At 42.3% G+C, this 22,550-nt stretch overlaps 1 protein-coding gene across 1 annotated transcript in view; it reads left to right on the top strand.

Annotated features, from left to right (window-relative positions):
• The window catches only part of RYR3 (ryanodine receptor 3), a 393,437-nt gene that overhangs the window by 264,458 nt on the left and 106,429 nt on the right, over positions 1-22,550 (top strand). The window contains exons 49-54 of the mRNA XM_054715636.1: positions 9,223-9,392; positions 11,674-11,894; positions 16,596-16,686; positions 18,587-18,727; positions 20,177-20,340; positions 22,400-22,478. Of these exons, the coding sequence (XP_054571611.1) occupies positions 9,223-9,392; positions 11,674-11,894; positions 16,596-16,686; positions 18,587-18,727; positions 20,177-20,340; positions 22,400-22,478 (866 nt within the window). The remainder of the gene's footprint in view (positions 1-9,222; positions 9,393-11,673; positions 11,895-16,595; positions 16,687-18,586; positions 18,728-20,176; positions 20,341-22,399; positions 22,479-22,550) is intronic.

Below are 22,550 nucleotides of genomic sequence, written 5' to 3' on the forward strand. Positions count from 1 at the left end.
ATGCAAATGGTTGTCACACTGTGACATGTAATGACCAATCAGCAGGGACCTGAGGTTGCATGGTGCCCACCAGGGGCAGGGGACCTTAGGCCGTGCCCCCTACCTGGCGGGGCTTGACAGGGATCTCAGGCCGCACCCCCCGCATCAGTGCCGGGCCGGGGGACCTTAGGCTGCGCCCCCCTGCCCAGAAGGGCTTGATGGGGGTGGGGCCAGCCACTTCTGGGTCTCACCCAGTGGGGATGGGGACAGCCGGGTCTGAGTCTTGGGTGCAATTTCGAAGCATGCACGGGTGGGCAGGGACTTGACTCTGGGTCCAGCGGCGCACCCCAGACTCTGACAGGAGGGAGATTTTCATATACATTTTAGTAATTTTCTTTCATCTCTGACACTTCTATTATAGAGAAAGGGCAAATAGCAATATTAAAATATTTCCTCTAATTAATTCCCTTTTAATGTGCACAAATTTCGTGCACCAGGCCACTAGTTAACTATAATCACCTTGCTGTACATTAGATCCCCAGAACTTACTCATCTTATAACTGAAAGTTTTTAACTCTTTGACCAACATCTGCCCATTTTTCCCACCACCCCAATCCCTGGTAACTATCAGTCTACTCTCTGTTTCTATAAGTTCAATGTTTTTAGGTTCTCATATGTGAGATCACACAGTAATTCCTTTCTCTGTCTGACTTATGTCACTTAGCATAATGCCCTCAAAGTCCAGCCATACTGTTGCAAATGGCAGGATTTCCTTCATTTTTATGTCTCAATATTCCAGCATGTGTGTGTCACATTTTCTATATCCATTTATCCATCAACGAATACTTGGATTATTTCCAAATCTTGGCTATTGTAAATAATGCCACAATGGACATAGGGGGCATATATCTTCAAGATAACAACTTTATTTCTTTTAATATATACCCAGCAGTGGGATCATATGGAAGTCCTATTTTTAATTTTTAGAGGAACCCCCATACTATTTTCCATAGTGGCTGTACCAGTTTACATTCCCATCAACAGTGCACAACAGTCCACATCCTCACAAGCACATGTTAGCCTTTGTGTTTTTTTTATAATAGCCATTATAATAAGTATGAAGTGATATCTTGTGGTTTTGATTTGCATAATTCATAATTCCCTGATAATTAGTGGTGTTGAGCACCTTTCCATGTACCTGAAGGTCATTTTTGTGTCTTCTTTGGGAAAATTTCTATTCAGATCTTTTTCCATTTTTAATTGAATTACTTGCTTTTTTGCTATTTCATTGTATGTTCCTTATTTGTATGTGTGTGAGGGGGAAAATTAACTCCTTTTCAGATATATGGTCTGCAAATATTTTCTCCTGTTACACAGGTTGCCTTTTTATTTTGTTTATTGTTTCTTTTGCCGTACCAAAGTTTTTTGTGGTGTGTGTTGTGTGTGTTTTTATGGAGTCCCACCTGTTGATTTTTGCTTTCATTATCTGTGTTTTTGGTGTCATAGTCAAAAAATCATCACCAAGATCAATGTCAAGGAATTTAAGACTGTGTTTTCTTCTAGGAGTTTTATGTTTCAGGTCTTAAGTTTTCTTAACCCATTTTGAGTTCATTTTTGTGAATGGTGTAAGACAGGTAAATTTTATTCTTTTGCATGTGAATATAATTTTCCAACACCATTTATTGAAGAGATTATCCTTTCTCCATTGAGTATTCTTGGCTCCCTTGTCAAATCTTTCTTGACTTTGTATGTATAGCTTTATTTCTTGGCTCTCAATTCTGTTCCATTGATCTATGTGTCTGCTTTTATACCAATAATGTACTGTTTTGATTACTGTAGCTTTTTAACATAGTTTGAAATCAGGAAATGTGGTGCCACCAGCTTTATTCTTTTTCCATATTGCTTTGGCTATTCAGGGTATTTGTCGTACCATACGAAATTTAGGATTGTTTTTCTATTTCTGTGACATTGGAATTTTGTAGGGATTGCATTGAATCTATAGATTGCTTCAGGTATTATTATGGACATTTAAACAATATTAACTCTTTAGATCCATGAACATAGGATTTCTTTCCATTTATTCATGTCTTATTCAAGTTCTTTCATCAATGTCTTAAAATTTGGGGTGTATAAATATTTTACTTCCTTGGTTAAATTTATTTATAGATATTTTATTGGTTTTGATGCTTTTGTAAATATGTGTGTTTTTTTTATTCTTTTTCATTTACTTCATTGTTAGAGTATAGAAACACAACTAAATGTTGTATATTGGTTTTGTATCCTGAAACTTTACTGAATTTTCTTATTTGTCCTAACAATTCTTGGTGGAGACTTTAGGATTTTCAATATACAAAGTCATGTCATCATCAGAGATCATTTTACTTTTAAGTTTGGGTGCCTTTTATTTCTTTTTCTTACCTAATTACACCAACTAGGATTTCCAGTGCTATGTTGAATAGGAATGGTAATAGTGGGCACTCCTGCCTTGACTCTAATCCTAGAGGTAAGCTTTCAGTCTTTCAAAATTGAGAATACTAGTTGTGGGTTTGTCTATATGGCTTTTATTATGTTGAAGTATGTTTCTTCTATACCCAATTAGTTGAGAATTTTTATTATGAAAAGATGTTGAATTTTATCAAATGCTTTTTTGTAACTGGTTAAATGATCATATGATTTTTGTCTTTCATCCTATTAATGAAATATATCACATTTATTGATTTGTGTATATTGAACCATCCTTGCATGCAAGGGATGAATCCCATTTGATCAGAGTACATGATCCTTTTAGTGGTATGCTACTTTTTTTAAAAGAAATTTTTCATGTACAATTGATCCTTGAACAAGACAGGTTTGAACTGTCTGGATCAACATATACATGGATTTTTTTTTCAATAAATGTATAATTGGTCCTCTGTATCCATTGCTTTTGCATCCATGGATTCAACCAACCATGGATCAAAGACGGTGTTTTTTATCCACAGTTGGAAATCTGTAGAAGGGGATGGCTAACTGTATGTATCGTTATATACCATTTTTATGTAAGGGACCAACTCTTGGTTCAAATATTCTTGGTTGGCAGTTTTTCTCTTTCATCGTTTTGAATGCATCATCCCACTCCCTCCTGGTCTGCAGGTTTCTGCTAAGAAATCTGCTCATAGTCTTATAGAGAGGGATTTCCCTTGTATGAGAAATTATTTTTTCTCCTGCTGCTTTTAAAATTCTTTGTCTTTGATTTTAGACAGTTTTATTATAGTGTATCTTGGAGAAGATCATTTGGCATTGAAATTTGGGGGTGACTTATTACCTTCATGTACTTAGACATCCACATATCTCTCCAGGTTTGAAAAGTTCTCAGCAATTATTTTTTTAAGCTTTCTATCTCTTTTCCCTTTCTTCCCCTCTGGAACTCCAATATGTAGATTGTTTTTCTTAATGGTTTCCCATTAGTATTTTTTCATTCCTTTTTATTCTTTTTTGTTATTGTTCCTCTTACTGAATAATTTTAAATGATCTTTCTTTGAGTTTACTGATTTTTCTACTTATTTGTGTGCTGTCGAAGTATCCTATTGAATTCATCCATTCAATCATTATAGTCTTCAGTTCCAAAATTTTTAGTTGTTTTTATGTTTTTATATTTTCTATCTCTTTGTTGAATTTCTCATTTTGTTCTCATATTGTTTTCCTGATTTCATTGAATTGCTTTTCTGTGTTCTCCTGTAGCTCTCTGAGCATTTAAAATAATTATTTGAAATTATCAGGCAATTCATGTATTTTCATTTCTTTAGGGTCAGTTACGAGAAGTTTATTGTGTCCCTTTCTGGTGTCATGTTTCCTTATTTTTTGTGATACCTTTAGCTTTGCACAGTTATCTGCACATTTGAAAAATCAGTCCTCTCTTCCAAACTTTATGGACTGACTTTGGTAAGGAAAAACCTTCACCTGTGGGTGGGGCACTTTGGAGTGTGCTGTGACCCCAGGTGTAGTGAAGCAGGGTGCCAAGTGCAGGGGTGTTAGCAGCTTTGGGTCTTGGGGGAGGAGTGATGTTTTGTCAACTCAGGGACACTGGAGTCCACAACATTGACAACTGTATGGTCCTTGGTAAGAGCCGCCAGGAGTCCTCAATGACTGCAAGAGCTGTTGAGGTCCTTAGTGGGCTTCTGGGTCTAGCAACTAGGGACAGGGCAGGCAGTGGTGACGGTCAGAGCCAGTGATATGCACTCAGCTGCAGTGACCAGCTACAGGTATAGTGGCACAGAGCAGTTGCATGCCCACACATAGTGGCAATGGCCACAGCCAGCATCAAAAACAAGAGCCACCTGTAGGTGCACTAGCAGCTGTGGGGACCATGGCTGTCGGTGTGCATTTGTGTTGTTTCAGAGTCTTGCCACAGGTGCACAGCAGTGGAGGCCAGTGACAAGACTCTGGCCAGTGATGTACAAGTTCACCACTAAAGGTTCTAGCTGTAGCCCAGCTGGTGTTGCTCAGGGGTTGAGTGTCTACCTATGAACCAGGAGGTCACCTTTTGATTCTGTGGTCAGGGCACATGCCTGGGTTGCAGGTTCAATCCCCAGTGGTGGTGTGCAGGAGGCAGCCAATCAATGATTCCCTCACATCATTACCTCTTCCTTCCTCTCTAAAATCAATTTGAAAAAAATGTTTTTTAAGGTGCTAGCTACAGCAGTGCAGGCCATTGATAGGAGACAGGGCTGGAGCTGGGCCCACAAGCAGCTATGGCAGCCCTGGTTGTCAGTTTGCCCTCCCATGGCTGCAGGGCCTCACCATATACGCATGGCAATAAAGGCCAGCGATGGGAGTCTGTTTCCATGCACAGATGGCAATGGGTATCTGCTGCAGGGGTCCAAGCTGGCATCTTGAAGTTACACAGCGGCAGAGGCTGCCAGTACAGATCTTGGGTTCTAGCAGTGAGGGGGGTGGAAGTGGAGGAAGACTCAGGCAACTGGGCATCTGCAAGCACGGAAAACCTGTGAAATGTGCTAGGGTTTTGTGATGGCTGTGCTGGCTGTTGGTTTAGTCAGTGGCCAAAGCTGCCGAGGTTCTCTGCAGAACAGGTCACTGGGGACCACCTTGGCTCCTGCTGTGCTGCTGATACAAGTAGCCCTGCCCATCTTTCTTATTCTTAACCACCTCTAACATCAACTCACTGTGTTAAATGCTGTACTTAAATGACAGAAGAATGGACATAGCTGGAGGAGAATTCCAGATAGTATGAAGTAGACCCCGTCTGCTTCTGCTCCCTGTGAATATTCAGTGTTTTAAAGGTCTTGTTTAAGGTCATGCTGTTATTTTGTAGTACAAACAGCCCTGTTAATAAGAAACAGACTAGCTCCATTTAGTAAGTACAATTGCAATTAATTATTTTATTTTTTACATAATTGCCAGCAGAGTAAATCATTTGTACTTGTGGACTTAAGCGTGCCTCCAGCTATTCTGCCTGTCAGACTTTGCTATACTTCAAGAAGAATGCTTAGCTACAAAGAGGGCTCTTAGGTACAATAGTTTTCAAAACCTAATCAACCATGTTGAAAAATGTTTACACATTCTGACCTAATTTAATATTAAATGACAACAGTTTTAATGAAGTCATAGAATTGACTTGTAACCTGCTATTACAGCATTTTATTCTACCATTATAAACTCTTCTGCTGTGCAAAAGGGCTCAAAGTGCATTAGAGGATACAGTTGAAGGAAAAGGTTTCTTTCATTCAGCCTGGTGTTTCTGGAGCAATCTCTTGGATGAATGTTTGGAGATGAGACATATCTGGAACTAAACTATCATACAAAACAAGACAAGCTGAGAAAAGTTCTCATAAGATTCTAATAGGTGCTGAAAGCCAAGGTGTGTCCTATATAGCTATTGATTAAACAAGATATTTTAATTGTTAGTTATTTGGACTGACTCAAGTGTCAGTCTTGTTGAACTTATGTCTGTCCTCTGCCCTATATATTAACCTCTACATATTCACAAATGGAAAAGATGAGAACAGTCAGGAAGTCCAGCAATATTTTTAGTAACAAGACAGATTTTCACCAAGTATGAAAGCAAAGTAGTACCCCAATAGGTTGGAGAAGCTGATTGCTCCCCACCCCTCCCTTTCCAAGCATGGGGATCTCTTTCTAGCTGAGGCGTTGGCCCTTGGCATTGAGCAGTGCTGCCTGGGGCATGGGATGATGCTGGCAAGATAAAGCTGCTCTTCCTTCCCTTTTTGGATGGTTATTCTCAGGTGTTTTATTCCACTGCATTGCTAAAGTTTCTTAAGTGGACTCCTGAGCTCTACCAGTGCTATTTCTGTTCATGGGTGGCTGTTTAATTGTTGATCTTTGTGGGATACAGAGACTGGGATTTCCTACTCCTCAATCGTGGTGACATCACTCTCAAAAATATCACATTTTTATAAAACTTCATCAAGCACATTGGATTATAGTCTCTGAGAACATGTATGGTTAAAAAAAAAAAATGTTGAACTCAGTATTTCCCAAACTCTTTGAGCACAAAAATCTTACTGATACACCACAAAAATGTTTCTCAGCACACCAGGTGTATCTGAGAGGTTAACTCTTATCCAGCTCCCCTAGTCCTAGGGAGAGAAGAAGCAGGCAGCTTCCAGTCCAGAAAGTCCCTTCCCACCTGGCTCTCCGAGTACCCTGCAATGATCACTGGGCTAAAGGAGGTTCTGGGCTGGGTAGCACGAAATCTTTGTGGCTCTCAAGGTGCCTCATGAAGTATGGTATTTAAACATGCTCTGACTAGAGATTCATAATTTAAGGGCTGTGTAGGAGGAAGACTGTTTTTCTTTTTTATCATATTTCAAAATCCTTCTTTATTCTCCAAGTCAAGCAATTTGTATTCTCTTCATGGTATTCCCCACTTCACCTTTGAACTTCTTCATTAAGATAAGGTTAGAATTATAGGATGATCTGATCTAAATTTCATCTAAATCAAATAATACTTTTAAAATACTGGAAGATTTCCTCAGTTTGCTGCTACTTATGATGTAATAGCTATAGACATGACAGACTTTTAAATTTATTCTGCCTTACATTTTCTCCCTCCCTTTCTTATGTCTTAAATCAATAAAACAGTAAGATCAAGCCCTGACTCCTGGTATTTGCCCATTTCTGTGATGCAGATACTCTCACCATGGACGATTTCAAGTTACCACTGTGATGTCACTGAGCAGAGAGTTGGCACATAGCACACCATTGTATTGTAATTCCAACATACAAATACAACAGATGTAAATAACCTCAAGAGAATAATTAGGAAGTAATGAATTTTGAGTTTTTGTTATCTTTTTAAATATAATTTACTTAATTGTAAACTTTATTTTAATAATGAGCATGTTGAAGGGGAGTCAAAATGGCGGCCGAATAGGTGGATGTGTCCTGTGCTTCACGGAGCAGATAGAAGGAACAAATAAATCGAATAACATCCACCCAGAATTGGCAAATTAAACACTGCTGGTGAGATAATCTGCGGCTGGAAAGGACAGAGGACACCTAGAGAACGTTTTTCTCTCTCCTTTCTTTTTACCTCTTGTTAAAAATTGATCTTCTTTATCTGCTTTATTGACATGATATTATTGTAGTCTCTGTTGGCTTACTCATATATCCTTTTTTTAAGCATTTTATTGTGCACACTACTATGGCTTACTCATATATCTAATTTCCTCTCCCCTGCTCCAAGTCTATGCACCCTTCTCTTTTCTCTTTCTTTGCTAGCCAATTTTTTATGCTTTTGTTTTTGCCCTCCTCTCTTGCTCTCTTCTTCTCTTAATTGCTTAATTAGTTTCACTCACTAAACTCAAGTCTATCTGCTCACTCCTCTATTCTCCTTTTCCAAAAATAGATGATATATAGATAGATAATATTTTTAATTTTTTTATCTTTTTATTTTTTATTTACTGATTATTTTGTTTCTACTTTTCTTCTTATCAACTCATTCTCTCTCTACCTCCTTTATACTGAACCGTGGCCATTCCCCTATTTATTCAATTCTTTAACCTTACATTCTGGATATAAGCTCTGCCTCTACATATTCTTCCCCCTCCGCCCCTGCTTTTTTTTGGGGGGGGTGTTTGTTATTTGCATTTTTTGGTTTATCTGTTTTTTTGTGATGTTTTCTCCCATATATGTATATTTTTCCCTCCTTTTTCTTTTCTCTCTTACCTTTTTTCCTTTTCTCAATATCATTTTTGCTCTCTTTTCTCTCTCCTAATTCTGTTTTCTCTGGTGGTCACTTTTATTGGGGTTATCATTGTGAGTGTGTTGTGTCTTGTCGAGTTGTATTTTGTGCTGTTCAGTAAATGTGGTAGAGAGTGAGCCACATAACCAGACACCCTGAGAGGAGACTCCATCCACGAATGGGAAAGTAACACTCAAGACCCAACTATACCAAGAGAACCCAAATATCCCAAGTAGGGGGCCTCCCTAGAATACCCAGCCAAAAGACCAGAGAGATTGCACCACTTGGTCCCACAAAACATCGACTATATAAGACAAACTCAAAAAAATATGGGTGCCATACGACTTTGATCTAATACATAGAAATAACCACAAAGGAACAGCAAAAATGGGGGGACAAAGAAACAACCCCCACAAGAAAAGGAAGTAAATGAAATGGAGGCAAATAATTTGTCAAAGAAAGAATTCAGAGCAATGGTTATAAGGACTCTGAAAAGGATGGAAGACAAATTCAACAACATGTGTAAGAATCAAGAAGAAATGAAGAAAACCAATAGGAAATGAAGAATGACTTATCTGCAATAAAGAACACAATAGAAAGTATCAACAATAGACTATAAGAAGCTGATGACTGCATCAGCAAGCTAGAAGACAAGGTAGAAAAAAACACCCAAGCAGAGCAACAACTGGAAAAAAAAAAAAACTTAAAAAGCAGGAGGAGAGCCTAAGAGAGCTTTAGGACAACACTAAACGAAACAACATTCACATAATAGTGGTGGCAGAAGGAGAGGAAACTGAGCAAGGAATAGAAAACCTGGTTGAAGAAATAATAATGAGCATGTCTAACAACTGGCTCACAAAACTCCTAAAATTTTAATAATCAGCTCTTCCTAGCCAGTATAAACTGGATTCAGCACAATTTTATATTGTTTCCAAAATTCCTGTTGCCTGTTAGTAGAAAAAGTCATAGACAAACTCTGTGTTGCCTTTGTGACTGTTGAGATAAAAAAGGGGAAATGACCTTCTCTGCGTGTCTTTCAGATGGGTCTGTCAGCGAGCCCAATATGGCAGCCAGCTTCTGCCCTGACCACAAGTCCCCCATGGTGCTCTTCTTGGACCGTGTCTACGGTATTAAGGATCAAACTTTTCTGCTCCACCTGCTGGAGGTTGGATTTTTACCTGATTTAAGAGCCTCTGCCTCTCTCGATACAGTGAGTGACTAAAATAAGAAAAAATATTTTTCCCATCATTGTAAATAAATTAGTAATATTGGATTTAGAAGTGAACACTTTTTAATCTACTCACTGGTTACATCTTAGTAGCATGCTTTAAATGGTAAGAAAACAGAGGCACCAAGTAATGGAAGATATTAATTTATTGGCCAGAGACTTAGATGTATGTAAACATGATCTCAGATATTCAATCCAGTTCCCTCTATTCCAAAGTTTCTCAACATCAGCACTATTTGTTTGGCGGGGGGCGGGGGGTAATCCTGTGAATTGTAGGGTATTTAGTAGCATCTGGGCCTCTACCTGCTACCCCCCAGACTAATTCTAGATTTCACTAAATGTTTCCTGTGAGACAAAATCACCCTCATGTGAAAAGTATGGCTCTGTTGCTTATGAAAAGGGCTGGCTGGCAGCATTAGAGGCTGGAAATACTCTTCCCACGTCACTCCCGTGGTTTAATGCACTGGCTATCAGGCAGGATAGTCTGGAGCTCAGGACATGACATGGTCAGGACAAGAGGCCATGGGCAAATCCAAGTGTGGCAGTCAAGTGTAAGGTACAGCCATCCAATATCAACAGACATCAAAACACGAGGCCCCAAGAGTTAAAGAGTTTAGATGCCTGATGCCCCAGGTCAGGACTAAACAGAGACACAATGCACCAGGAGTACTGGGTCCAAGGAGAAAAGACAATTAAATCAGCTTAAGTCTAAGAACATTTCACCAGTTTAGGCTTGTTTTTAAAGAGCAAGAACATGTCTTCTTGATCAGTCATCAAGTTTCTCAAAGGTTCCACCTGGTGTCCAACAGAGATAGCAGTCTAAGTTCTGTTATGGGTGTCAGGTGGTCAATACCTTAGCTGGAATGGATTCCATTGGAATGGGTTGCTGAGAAATGGATGGGGTGACCTGGAACTAGAAGCAGTACAGTCCCCAAACTGAATGAGAGCTCCACCCCTGTCTGTGGCTTGGGATTAAGAGATGGTAGAACCATGAAGGTGTTCAGGGCATATGATCCTTTTGGATAATTACAACAATACTTCCACAGCTTCTTTGGTGTTCAGCTTTCTCTATATATAATATAATTTAGGTATAATAATAATAATTTTTTAAACTTGTGGGACATTCCTAAGGTTCCTGATCAAAGCATTTGATTTTTTTATAGATCAAATAAATAGTAAATGCTATTCTAGCATTTGATGTCCAGATCACATGCTTACCTCAGCACTATCTACAAAAGAAATTTTCTATTCATTTCCTCAGCACACGTTTTCATGCATTCTCTTCTGAAAACTTTTAAGCCACTGCAATAAAAGCTCTGTCCTTCCTCATTTTAACAATTCTATTAAAGTGATAAATGTGGAAGATTAGCTCTTTCAGTATGATTACTCAAGCTTCTAGGAGACAAACTTCTGATAATTAAGAGGAACACCAGGAATGTAGTTTATCAAATCACAAGTTACAAATATAATTACTGCAATGATCACAGAAAATAATGATAATATTTCATCTCTGCATATCTCCAGAGATATGCAGAGATGAAATATTGCAAAACTTTTATTAAGTTTTGCAAATGATAGTTAAATATGCTTTTGCTAAATTTCATGTCACTAAGTGAGCCCTCCCTAAATCCAGTCTAAGTAAACAAGAGAGAACACTGTGTGTGAGAATTACATCATTTTAGAGAAGGTCCTACATTTCTATTCCTTGGACACTTATTCCCCTGAGGTCTGCCCTCATGTCATTTATTAGGTTATGAATTGTTCATAAATTGATGGGGGTCAGAGCTCCTCCACTGTCTCTTTGCAAAACCAGTGAGTTTGAGAGCTTCCATGGCCTCTACCCAACTACTAATCTCAGAATCACTAGAGGATAACTTGTGAGTCTCCCTAAAGTGATTTAAAAAAAAAAAAAAGCTAGAATGGGATAATAATGTAGTTGAACTTCGCAAACATCAAGGGTTTGGGTTAGATTGGCCGTCACCTGATTTGAAGAGTTTGGAATTCTTGGAGGAGGCCGGATACTTGTGAATCAGCCAGCCTTTGCATTCTTCTGTTTATTTATTTTTAGCAGGACTTTTATTTTCATTTAAAATGCAAAAGAGAAATCAGTCTGTTGAGAAGGTACAAAGTTGTTCATTTTGCTGCTGTGATATGTAGATAGATATGTGTGTGCTTCCTTGCCCGCTAGATGGGTGCTGGGTACACGGGGTAAGCTTTGCTCTTTCCTGGAGAGATTAACCAGTGTCCCAACACCCTTTCCTAGGTGTCCCTAAGCACCACAGAGGCTGCGCTGGCGCTAAATAGGTACATATGTTCTGCTGTGCTCCCGCTCCTCACAAGGTGCGCCCCTCTCTTTGCCGGAACAGAGCACTACACCTCTTTGATCGATTCAACACTGCAGACAATATACAGGCTGTCCAAGGGGCGTTCCCTCACCAAAGCTCAGAGAGACACCATAGAAGAATGTTTGCTTGCCATTTGCAAGTAAGTACCCCCTCCCATGTGTTTCACCTCTGCATGCGCATCCATGTCACCTGTGTGTACGCACCCATGTCAGCTGCATTCAATTGTATTATCAATCTAAAAACTGGAGAATCCAGTCTGAGGAAGCATCCAGGCCTTTGCCATATACCAACCCTACCCCAAACATCCCCCTATTTGCCCCAGGCTCTTTTTGATCCCTCTGAGGAGTGGGGCGGGGCCACCACTCAGGCTCTATCCCATAGGGTTGGTGGACCAGGAGATGAGACTATCTTTCAGGCCTGAAGTATTCAGATTAAGAACTACTGTTTTACTTTCTAAGACAGAGCCAGAAGCAGGCTTTCCCTCTGAGTGGACCTTCCCACAGAGGCCAGCTGTAAGAGTGAATCAAAGCAGCCCACCTCCTCAGAGCCTGGGAGCAAAGAGAAGAAGTCCCAGTGGGAAGTAAGGACAGGGGGTTTCACCACTGCACACAGACATCAGAGCCACCAGGATAGAGGGTTAAGTCAACCCAAGAGCCTTGAGTCCTCAAAAACTCCGTCGGGTCTGGTGGCAGTCTTAGCCATTGATCCAGGACCAGGTCTCCTGCTTTAAGCCAGTTTTCCACCTCCACTGCATATGAGAATCGCCTGGTGCAATACTAGGTTAATATCCCAGTGCCCAGGTCACACCTCCACCCCCCAAATCCAACCTTTAGGGATGGGACCCAGACCTCTAGCCTTTGAAGCTCCCAGGTGATTCCATAATGCAGCCAAGGTTGAGAACCTCTGCTTTAGGTTGTCCTGGAGATGGGACCCACAGACCATCTGGGTATGGTCCTGATTCTTGTTGAATAAGCTGTTTCCTAATCACACAAGGGGTGACCATGTATTGAGGGGCTAGGGTCACCTAGAAAAAAACAGTCAATTGGTTCTTTTAGAACATCAAACTGAAAAGCAGTCTCACACTTATATTTTAAATACTAGAGGCCCGATGTACGAAATTTGTGCAAGGGGCTCAGCCCTCGCAGCCCCATCCGGAAGGTCATTCAGCTGTCCAGTCTAATTAGCATATGATGCTTTTATTATTATAGACAAAGGTTCTTCTATTTAAATGCTTTATTAAAATTAAGCTATATCTGCTGTCTTTCTACCATCTGGCCTACAGGCTTTAACTACTTCAGAGAACCAGCTGTGTCCTTGTTCAGTACTATTTGCCTGGGATGTGGAATAGAGGCAGAGGATGGATGGAAAGAGGGACGAGGCCGGGAGGGAGGGGCCTCCCCTGAGGCCTCATAAAAGAGATTTCTCTCTGAGCTCCTCCACCAAAATCAGGGCCTATACTCTGAAACTATTTCATTCATTCCAAGATTATTATAACTGGCAGAGAATTACATTCATAGAATTTTTTGGTCTTGAAAGAGAGAAAAAGCTGGGTAGATGTACTTACATGCCTTTAGGAATCAGTAGGCTGCCTGGGTTTCCACTCTGCCACTTCCAAAGGAAGAGTAATGGCCCAGTTACTTGTGTAGATGGGTCTCTGCTTTTCTTCTCAATGGTGGCAAGGGAATAAATAATGAGTTTACACACTAGAAATCCTATCACTATTGATTCTGTAATTGGCTGGTAACTGCATCAGGAGCAGCTGCAGATCTTGCTCTGCTTTTGCTAGATCTGAGCTCAGCAGGTGTCTTAGGAGCCAGACCAATCAAGGAGCCCTGTCTCCCAGCATAGGCTACTTCCTGGTATTAAAACCATGTTGGTGAGACTGATATCAGCTGCAAATGCTTTTAAAGAATCAGACCTTGGGGAAATTAGACTCTTACATCAAACTGAAAATGTAGCTAACAGCCCTATTACTACACTCAAAGGGCTTCCACACTCCTCCTCTTGGCCCACATGCGCTCTAGATACAGTGATGAGCTGGTTGAATTTAGTTATTTATTTTTAATAAGTCAGGAATTATTAGATTAGAGACTTATTTCATGCCTTGATTTCATTCAAGTTGGTCAATCTTGAGTGATATTCCTAATCCGCTAAACAATAATGTGAAAGTTGAGGAATTTTACATCATAATTACTAGAGTCAGCTAGAAGGCCATTGACTGGCTGTGTATTTTGACTTACCTTTTTCACTCCAGGGCTTTTTATCAACAGAGCAGCTCTAGGAAAAGTTATGAAACAGATGAGTTTTATTGTCCCTCTCTGTTTCTGTTGATCTTCCTTGTAGATGCCGCCAAGGCTTTCTTTCCCGACATTCCAGCTCTTTACCCTCAAAGTGACTAACTTTACCCCCATTGTTCTTAGGCATCTGTGGAAGGAATTCATGGGTTCACAAACTGACCATCTCTGTCAGATTGTGTGTATTATGTACACATGTTTTTCTCTGCAGAGAATCCAGAGATTCCACTAGATTTTTTAAAACCTTGGTAATCTAATTTGGGACAACATGGATGGGCCTAAAGTGTTTTACACTAAGTGAAATAAGTCAAACAGAGAAAAACAAATACCATTGATTTCACTTATATGTGGAATCTAAAAAACAAAATGAATGAACAAACAAAAGAGAAACAGACTCATAGATATCCTATCTAATAAAAGAGTAATATGCAAATTAACCATCACTCTGCTACACCCACAAGCCATGTCCACCATCCAATCAGGAGTGAGTATGCAAATTAACCCAACCAAGATGGCTGTGGCCACAGAGCAAGCAGGAGGCTTGGGTTTCCCAGGCAATAGAGGAAGCCAAGCTTTCCACACACCCTGGCAGGCCCAGGCCTCCACTCAAAGCTACAAAGTTTCAATTATAGAAGATAAATAAATCCCAACAAAAATGGCTGCAGCCACAGAGCAAGCAGGAGGCTTGGCTCTGCTCAAGACTACAAAGTTTCAATAATAGAAAATAAATAAATCCCAGATACCAGGGCCCCTGCTTGGGTCGCCAGGGGGCGTGGCTGACCTGCAAACCACCACAGGCCCCTCACCCAGGCCGCCCCATGCCCCAAGGGAACCGCCACCCTGATCCGGGACACTCTTCAGGGCAAACCAGTCCCCCCCCCCGCCACCCCGTGCACCAGGCCTCTATCCTATCTAATAAAAGAGTAATATGCAAATTGACCATCACTCCAACACACAAGATGGCTGCCCCCATGTGGACACAAGATGGCTGCAACAAGATGGCCAGCAGGGGAGGGTAGTTGGGAGGTACCAGGCCTACAAGGGAGGGCAGTTGTGGGTGATCAGGCTAGCAGGGGAGGGCAGTTGGGAGGGACCAGGCCTGCAAGGGAGGGCAGTTGGGGGTGATCAAGCCTGCAGGGGAGGGCAGTTAGGGGTGACCAGGCTGGCAGAGGAGGGAAGTTGGGGGTGACCGGGCCTGCAGGGAAGGACAGTTGGGGGGGGGGACCCAGGCCTGCAGGGGAGAGCAGTTAGGGGTGACCAGGCCGGCAGGGGAGGGCAGTTAGGGGCAATCAGGCTGGCAGGGGAGCAGTTAGGCATCAATCAGGCTGGCAGGGGAGTGGTTAGGGGGTGATAGGGCTGGCAGACAACAGCGGTTAGGGGCAATCAGGCAGGCAGGCAGGCGAGCAGTTCAGAGCCAGCAGTCCTGGATTGTGAGAGGGATGTCCGTCTGCCCGTTTAGGCCCGATCCTACCGGGATCGGGCCTAAAGAAGCAGTCGGACATCCCTCGAAGGGTTCCAGATTGGAGATGGTGCAGGCTGGACTGAGGGACACCACCTCCCCACCCCCACCCCCGTGTACAAATTTCGTGCACCGGGCCTCTAGTAGAGAATAAACTGACTGATGGTTGTTGGGTGGAAAAGGTGAAGGGATTAAGAAGTACAAATCAGCAGTTACAGAAGACTTTCAGGTATGTAAAGTATAGCATAGGAAATATAATCAGTAATATTATGGTGCCAGATGGGTACTAGACTTAGGGTGATCACTTTATAAGTTATATAAATGTCTAATCATTATGTTATACACCTGAAACTATTATAATATTGAATGTCAATTATAATTGCAAAATAATTTTTTAAATCTAAAAAAAATATATTTAAAAGTTTGGCAATCTGAAAATAAAGGCTAAATCAATGTTGCTTATCTCTCCTTTATCTCAGAATTCACCTGCATCCAATGCCAAGGCCATAAACTCTTCAATAATTGGATAAATCATTCTCTAATTAGTTAGTGCCTTTGCTGTTTAAGGGAGTGTTTTTGAGGATGGAGACTTAGCCCAAAGAAATTATTCCAGTAATGAGAATTTCAAAGATCAGATAGTAACTCGGGGGGCCTTAAACTTTCCTTCAGATCATACCAGTAGGTGGCCTCAGATTCCAACTATGCAGCTGGTCAACTCCAGCTTCTCCTTCTGCAGAGCTCAGGGGGACTTGGGATCCTTAGAATAAGAGCACCTGCCCCTTCTTTCTGTTACAGTGGCTCTACTTTGAATGTGCATAGACCCTAAAACACCCTTTCACCTGGTGATTGGAATTGAACCTTAGGTACCTCAATTTATTAGCCACATGTTTCTCTTTCTGTATTTACCTATGTTATTTCTTTGAAGTGTTTTATCATGGGCTGTGCTTTACAAGATCTTGTCTTTTAGGAGCTAATTGTTTTGAGGCTTAGTTCTAATAAATGGTTATTGCTGAGTGTTTCTTGTATTCTTTCTTACTTTCTTCCTTATTTTTTTATTCTATCCTGTTCTTCCTATTCCTTGCTGCAGTCACCTGAGGCCTTCCATGTTACAGCAGCTCCTGCGACGCCTTGTTTTTGATGTGCCCCAGCTCAATGAATACTGCAAAATGCCCCTTAAGGTAAACCTCGTGCTTGTGACAGAAATGCAGTCCATGGCACAGGAAACTTGCCTTGTAGAACAGGATGTCCTCACGAGTTGGGAGCAAAATACGTGTTAAATGGGCTTCACTCCTTTGAGAGCTAATAAGATGCAACCTACAAAATGAACCCCTCCTTGAGTGTGTCTGGTGGAGGAGACTTCCAGATTCATTAACTGCTCCAATTTTCTGGCATAGCTTTCCACCAAGTTCTTGTTATTTAGCAAAGGTTAGTGAGGCAACTTGGGTTTTGTGCTTTCCTGGCCTAATGAGGTTGTCAGAATATTTTCAATCTCAAAAACCTTTGAAGGCTTGTGGTTATTCATTTAAGTACAGCAACTAAAATGTCCCTTTTCTCTTCTGTACTGTTTTGTGTGTTTTATTTTATAACAGATCCCCCCCTTTTTTTTTAATTCTTTTTCTTTACTGATGAAAAGGAAAGTCACAGAGCCTTCCCTTTTCTTCCTTCCTTTCTTTTTTTTTTTGTTTGTTTGTTTGTTTGTTTGTTTCCTCATTCCTGAATTTCTCACTAGCATTGTGAGCATCTGAGTCTGGGGGACAGGGGTCATCAGAATCACCCCACACACAAGAGGGTGGGTTGTTTTTTTTTATCTTTTTCCTTTGTGGCATCTGCAATATTAGCATTTTAAAGGTGTCAGCCATAGCCAAATATTCTGCCTGGTGATTTTAACAGTTTTTTTTCCTTTTTTCAGAAATAGTCCAAGCGAGGATTTCAAGAAGCATTTTACTGAAATTAAACAGAATTCCCAGGAGCCTTTAGTTCAGTCCTCTCTCTTCACACCAGCAGAGCAGCTTGTTCACTGTCAGAGATTCCACCGCCCTCCAAGGGCTCATTTGTCTCTCCAACCCTAACCGCCCCATTCTGATCTCAGAAAGCACCGTGGCTGAAAAGCCAGGGTTCTCACAGTTCAAGCTGGCCTTGCCTCCTCAGCAGGCCTGACTGTCAGCTAGATCCTGACTCCCACAGAGGAGCCTATAAATAGTCCTCAGTAAACTCACTTTTACTTCTTAGATCAGGGATTTTTTATTGACTATATTGGAGTGACATTGGTCAATAATATTATGTGGGTTTCATGTGTACAATTCTATAACACATCATCTGTGTATTGTGTTCACTGCCCCAAATCAAGTCTCCTTCCATCACTGTTTACACTCCCTATACCCTCTTCTACCTTCCCCAAGCCCCCTTTCCTTCTGTTGTCTGTGTCTATGAATTTTGGTTTGTTTGTTTTGTTTTCTTCATCCATTCACCTTTTTCAACCAACTCCGAACCCCCGCCTTTCCTCTCTTAGAGGATGTGGATCCCACCTGCTGGGATGGGAACATTGGCAGTGTACTTCTGCCCTCTGCTGGCCATATGTGAAACTGTTGTTACACGGAGGGCCATCAGATGGGAGAGATAGGGAAGGAAGTCCTGGGCAGTAATCAATCTAGAGAAAATCTTCAGACTCACAGTCCCCTCCCCATACCAGCATGACCCAGCACCTTCCAGATTCATAAGCAAAGGTCTCAGAAGAAATTCTTCCTACTCCTGACTGACTGGAACAACACACGGTGACTACTTTCAGAGTGTAGAATTTTCTCATTTGGAGTGGAAATAGTGATCCATTTTTCAGTAACTGCTAGGGGCACCTTAGGAGGCACATGAATTAATTAGGCGGCTTCAGTTCAGGCTGGAGCTCATTTGGCAGGAAAGCAGACCATTCCCGGAGAGGGCCTGTCTCTAGATGGCCCACCTGTTTTCATGTTCGTTTTGCTCTCCTGATGGCTGCTTGCTGTTTTATTCTCCCCTGCATGTTGTTGATGCCTGTGGATCTTCGCTACCCCTCCCCACTGGTGCTGCCCTGTTGGAACCCATCAGCTCCTGACGAGCCACTATGAGCAGTGCTGGAAGTATTACTGCCTGCCCTCGGGGTGGGGCAGCTACGGCCTCGCCGTGGAGGAGGAGCTGCACCTCACAGAGAAGCTCTTCTGGGGGATTTTTGACTCCCTCTCCCACAAGGTAATGGCAGTGCTTCTCGAACAGAGAGGAAGGCCCTCAGCCACCCCCGGCTGCTACAGATCATAACGGCTAATCGGCTAATCGCTCTTCGGCTTTACCCTGTGCTAGGCACTGCGTCAAGTACTTCCCAAGTGTGTGGCACTCATCCTTACCCCCACCCCCTAAAATGGGAACTGCTCTAACCCTCCTTTTACAGGTGAGGAAGAGTCTCAGAGCAATTGAATAACTTGCCAGACACACCAAGCTAGAACAGGGAAGAGCGACTACCAGAGTGAATCACAAAAACACCCTTGGCCTCAGTCTCCATGACTGAGCCCACTGCCACTCCTTCCCGGAGGTGGGGCCCCTGTTAGCTGGTCTTTGCCAGGTCCAGCCAGAGGAGAAGTCGTGACATCTACTCAGATCGGGATGTGGGATTCTAGTAGACTTAATCCACAGTGAGGGAGGTTAATCAGAACCACTCGTTTAAGGAGGAGAACTGAGCGCCTCTGAACCCAGAGCCTCCCACACTGCCTGATGGAAATACAGCTGCGACTCAGACTTCCCACGCCCCCCGAGCCAGTTTATTTAAAGTTTTGAGGTCATCAGCTTTAGAGGTAGAACATGAGTAGGTCTGGCTTTCTTACAGAAATCTGGAACGTGTTGTAGGTGTTCACCTGCACTTACTCTGTCTTCACTCCTATAGTCCTTTGGTTTGTGTAAGCAGAGCCAAAGCTGTCCCTACCCCATGTTATTTGACTGGAATTCCTCCCTTGCCAGTTCAAGAGAGAATGGATGTGCTATGAGCAGTCTGCTGGTGATATCAACACATGGCCCACATCAGCTACTGAGGAGCCTAGCACAGCTTCTTATGCCCTCTCCAGCTACAGGTTGGGTCAGTTACTATATGCCTCTACCGCAAGCAGGTTTATAGACATTTCTGGCCTAGCGAGAACCTGTTTAACTCTTTCTTGCAATTAACTATTTATGAGATACAGCTTTTTTTAAAAAAAATCCTCACCCAAGGATATGTTTTTGTTTTTAAGAGAGGAAGCGGGGGGAGAGAGAGACATTGATATGAGAAAGAAGCATCAATTGGTTGCCTCCCGCAGACACCTCAACCAGGGATTAAAGCCAAGGTATGTACCTTGACCAGAAATCAAACCCACAGCCTTTTGGTATCAAACCAACTGAGCCACCTGTCCAGGGCTAGGAGATACTGATTTAAATCTTGATTTAACATTTTTCAACTTGAAGCAAATGGTGACTGGAGGGCTTTGCAGTCTGTGATGGCATCCTCCAAGGACCCCTTGTTTCCACCAGGTGTGTTAAAGGGCTTACCTGTTCCCCGTGCTGGTTGACCTGGACAAATGAGGGCATGGTACTTTTCTCAGCTAATTGGGGAATGCTTCCACCTGGTGGCCAGGGTTCTGGTTTCTGTACCAACACGCTCTTTGGTTTTCCTCACAGAAGTATGACCCAGATCTTTTCCGAATGGCCCTGCCTTGTCTCAGTGCTATCGCTGGGGCCTTGCCACCGGATTACTTAGACACCAGGATCTCAGCCACATTGGAAAAGCAGATCTCAGTGGATGCAGACGGCAACTTTGACCCCAAACCGATCAACACCATGAAGTGAGTCCAGATCACCTCTAAGCTGGTCTTATATTTTGCCCAGTAGCCAGTGTTTCTCTTTCAGAAGGTGGAAAGAAATTTAAGAGTCTTTTTATTTTTTCCTACCAGCACTTTGTCATTTCTCTTGACACCACAAGTCATATCAGGCACTGGATCTTGTCCTCGATTCCTGAAGGATTAATCCATCCATATCTGATTTCATACTGTATGATTATATGCTAGGCTTTTGTTTTAGAGGGTGGGGTTGGTTTATTTATTATGAGACGGATGCTCTCCACAATGAATATCATCTGAGACATTGCAGAACCACCTGACAAATGAGGCAATTAACTTTATTAATGAGTTTTTTGGCAAAATCTTCACTTTTTTTTTTAATTAGGACTGTACAGTTCTAATTGCATCATACATCAAAACAGCTCTGTAAGTAGCACTCTGCTGAGTCCTGACAAGGCTCAGGTGTGACGGCAGAACAGCATGGGGTCCTTACCTGAGAGACTGGTCCTGCTCTCCCCCGTGCCAGGGGATGCTGAAACTTGGGAACAATCCTACAACAGCACCTTAAATTTCTCCCTCTCATTCTCCAGCATCACTCCTGGGTGATGATTAGGCCATGGATGAAACATATGCTCAATTTTGGCTGGTGGTGGGTCCACCCCAGTTATGATTGTGTGTCCTGGGGCATCTCCAGGTACAGTCTAAGAGAAGAGCTCCAAACCGGCTTTAGAGTTAGCAGGGAAAGTAAGACATCTTATACGGCCCCTCGGACTTGTGGTTTGTGGCAGTAGTTCTCAAATGAGAGCCACAGCCTGAGCTCTTCCCTGGGGCTGTCAGCTTTGATAACATATAAAACTGTTATATGTTAACAATTAGTACACAGTCCATCAGATGGAGCCTTGAGCTGAATGGATGGTGGGAAACAGAATTGAAGCTGCTATAAGGAAGAGATAAGAGGCATGGTAAGCCATCGAGCTGGGACCAAAGAGAAGGCAGTATTGACTTTGGATCCCTTCACTCAATGAAAATATAAGTGTGCTGATGGATAACAAATGGTGTAATAATGTGATGCTTTTATAAACATTATGAGACAATGCTATACTCCAGCAATTTGTGTGCTAATGATGAGTGGTTCCATGTTAACTTGAGAGTTCTGGTTTCTTTGCATATACCTTGACATCAGTGTGGTTCTTCAAGTGATGTGAGTAATAGAGACTAACTCTGGCTAATGTGAGCAGAAAGGGGCCTTATTGCAAGGATCAGGGGTCCTTATCAGAACCTAGTGAAAGGCTGGCTAACCAGCCTCAGCAGGAACAGACACCAGGACAGAGTGGCCAAGTGGGCAGTCTTCAGGTGTCTCCATTGGATGAACCCCCATTTCTGAAGAGTGTGCTGCCCTGGTCTCGCCTGACTCAAGATTCAAATTCCTGGGAGAGTGAGTCTGAATGGTTCAGTCAGGCGCCCACCTCAGTTCACATAAGACTGCGTGCAATGTAGGATTTGTTCCTTACAGGGAAAGGGAGGTGCTGTGGCCAACAGAAGGGACAAAAACTGCTAAACTAATGGAAACAACAGGTGTCTAGTGTACTTCCAAAATTCTAGTATTTAAAGGTGAGTCGCTGAACCCAAAAAGGTAGACACCCAGTTTTTTGTAACATTTGGTCCTCTAGCCATCATTCCTGCCACTCCCACATTGCAGCCACAAGATGACAGGCCAGTGTCTTTGGATGAAGGCACTGTGTAACCTAGGCAGGTCTGGCCCAGGAGCCAAAGTGGTTCTTCAGGAGCCAAAAGAACCCAGAACAGCTGGAGGGAGGCCACCTACACAGCAGAGCGTCCTGCAGAGTGGTCCCCTGATTGGACCTGGGTGTGTCTAACTGAGCCGGGTCGGCCACGCCTGCTGCTCAGAAAGTTCCATGTACCTGGGGTCCAGCTTCGGCTTTGGATTAGCTGATTGATCAAATCCAGCTTCGATGGCTGATTGTTGGTTCTGGCCATCTTTTTAGCACATGTGGCTGAGGTGCTTGGCAAGGTTGTAATTTGATTTTTTTCCTTCTCATTTCAGTTTCTCCTTGCCTGAAAAATTGGAATACATCGTCACCAAGTATGCTGAGCATTCACACGATAAATGGGCCTGTGACAAGGTAGGGATTATCCTCCAGCTGACATTTGTCAGAGGGAAAAATGGCCCAAGAACATTAGAGAGTCCAATGCTG

Source organism: Eptesicus fuscus, chromosome 5 (assembly GCF_027574615.1).
Source record: "Eptesicus fuscus isolate TK198812 chromosome 5, DD_ASM_mEF_20220401, whole genome shotgun sequence".
NCBI classification, from domain to species: domain Eukaryota; kingdom Metazoa; phylum Chordata; class Mammalia; order Chiroptera; family Vespertilionidae; genus Eptesicus; species Eptesicus fuscus.